General features: G+C 54.5%; 1 protein-coding gene across 2 annotated transcripts in view; it reads right to left on the reverse strand.

Moving 5' to 3' along the window:
- The window catches only part of onecut3a (one cut homeobox 3a), a 19,902-nt gene extending 18,056 nt beyond the window's left edge, over window positions 1-1,846 (reverse strand). For both annotated transcript variants that reach the window (XM_031864336.1, XM_031864335.1), the window contains exon 1: window positions 492-1,846. In XM_031864336.1, coding sequence (XP_031720196.1) covers window positions 492-1,548 — 1,057 coding nt within the window. In that variant the 5' untranslated portion in view covers window positions 1,549-1,846. The remainder of the gene's footprint in view (window positions 1-491) is intronic.
- Window positions 1,847-2,335: the final 489 nt, after the last annotated feature.

A 2,335-nucleotide genomic window follows, 5' to 3' on the forward strand; every position in this document is an offset into this window, starting at 1 on the left:
GAGAGAGAGAGAGAGAGAGAGAGAGAGAGAGAGAGAGAGAGAGAGAGTGAGAGAGAGAGAGAGAGAGAGAGCGAGAGGGAGAGAGTGAGAGAGAGAGAGAGACACAGAGAAAGCGAGTAAGCGAGTGAGACAGCGTGAGAGGGATGTATACCTCCATGCTGTACTCGTGCGTAAAACCGCATGTGTGCGTAAGAACAAACACATCTGTGTAGACTGCGTTTGCACCTTTTGAGAGATGCGTCCTCCCTTTTGTTTATATCACCTCCAGTGTTGCACAGCGTCTGTTTATACTATCATGGATTGTAGCATCAATCAAAATATAGATTTCCCCCAACATTTAACACCCCAACTGTCATGATGAAGTTGTACTCGATACAATCGACTAATAACTTCTAGTAATGTCTGTTTGAGCAGCTATTGACAGTCTCGCCACATTGACTTCTAATTGATCCCTCCACATCACTCAGGTTGGGAGCTGTCTCCTCACTCACCTGCAAGCCTGAGCGCCGACATCCGCTGGAACTCGGGCTCCTGGAGCCACTTCCACATCCTCCTGAACGTCTCCCGGCCAGACTTGAGTTTACTCCACGGTTTAGGGTTCCGCAGCAGGTCAGACAGAGTTCCCTGGGACCGGCACAAGATCCTCTGAGCAAAGATGGCCTGGGGGATGCTGTAGCGCTTGAGCTCTGCCGTTATTCGCTGTGCCACCTCCTTGGTGTTTATCTCCTCCACCTGCCCTGACCCACCTCCCTGCCCTCCTCCCACCACCGTCTGCCTGTCCCGATCTGACAGCATGGACCCGTTTGCCTGAGAGTGCGGATGGCTGTGATGGTGTAAGCCGTTCAAGGATGTCATGAGCCCGGCCCCGTGGCCCCCGAGACCCCGGGCCAGGTGCTCCTCGCCCCGGGACAGCATGGCTGCGTGGGACTCGAAGCCCCCCGAGGAGATCATCTTGTCATTGGAGAGGTGAGCTCCAGGACCGTAGGCGCTGAGAGTCTGCTGGGAGCTGTGCAAAGACCCGAGACCGTTGGACAACGGGGACAGAGACTGCCCCATGCCGGACATGTCTTTGGGGTAGTGGCCGTAGAGGTTACTCATGGAGGCCAGGCTCCGGTCGTCCCTCATCAGGGTGAAGCTGCCGCTGACGTTCCCGGCCGCGAGTCGCTGGTGCGCTGGATGATGGTGAGCGTGGGCGTGAGCGTGAGCGTGCGGGTGTGGATGGTGAAATTTCTCCGAGACGGTGGATATGGGGGGCAGGTGCTGCAGCGGCGTCAGCGTGGTGTAGGTGCTGCTCAGGCTCATCCCGGAGTCGCACGACATGGTCATTGCCGGATGCAGGGGGCCAGATAAAGCGTGGTCCGTGCGGTAGTCCCCTGCTCCCTCCAGTATCGAGGCCATGCTGGAGACCATGGCTGACCGTCCGTGCGACACCAAGTTCCGATGCGACGCCGACGACTGGCGCGCGTGCGGGGAGTTCATTAAGTCGTTCGTTTGATGGGAGTGAGGCATGCCGTGCAGATTTCCAATGTTTTCCATTGTAAGCTCCATCGTTGAAAGGATCTTTATTTCCACCCCTCTCGCCACTCTCTCGCGCTCTCTCCCTTCGCTTCTCCCCCTCTCTCACCGTCGCTCTATCTCACACTCCTTTCCAATAAATTTTGAACGATCTCAAAGCCAAGCCATTGATTGTAGTTGCCTCTCTGCAGTCAATCCAGCATGGTTTTAAAAGATCGGGTCCCGGCCACCACACAAACTGCGCCGCAAAAAACCTCTGCTTCAGTGCGTGAAGGTGTCTGCGCCTGCCTGGATTTCTTTCGCTGTAGAGCACCTTCTACTATACCCAAAGCCCCGCTTCGCTCTCTGTGTGTATATTGACGTGGCTGCGCTCATGTTAAGATGAGCCCGAGCCTGTGCGCATGTGCGCGCCCCCGCGGTGTGTCCGCGCACTCTTGTCTGGGGCCAACCTGACGTCACTGGCCCCGATGTCATGGGGGTTGTTCATGTTGCGCGCTGGACCTCAAATCCCAGGAAAAAAAAAAAAGATTGCATTAGACACTTGTGAAGATAAAACACAGAAGTGCAGTGTGTGCAACATTTACACTCAGATGGATAAGATGGACTCGCGCCTTGTTTTCTCTGATAAAAGCGTTTGACACGGCGCCAGCAGCACACGTGATTCCTCTGTTGAAGGTTAAATATTAATTGACGTGTCACATCGGGCCACGAGTGTAATGAGAAAACCACAAGTTATCTCGAAGAGGTCACAGCTCTCAGCCTCCGCCGTGTATCTTTATTCATTAAATTGAAGATGCCTCACGTCTTGATGCAATTGTTG

This window comes from Anarrhichthys ocellatus, unplaced genomic scaffold, assembly GCF_004355925.1.
Source record: "Anarrhichthys ocellatus isolate YVR2014 unplaced genomic scaffold, GSC_Weel_1.0 scaffold30, whole genome shotgun sequence".
Lineage (NCBI taxonomy): Eukaryota > Metazoa > Chordata > Actinopteri > Perciformes > Anarhichadidae > Anarrhichthys > Anarrhichthys ocellatus.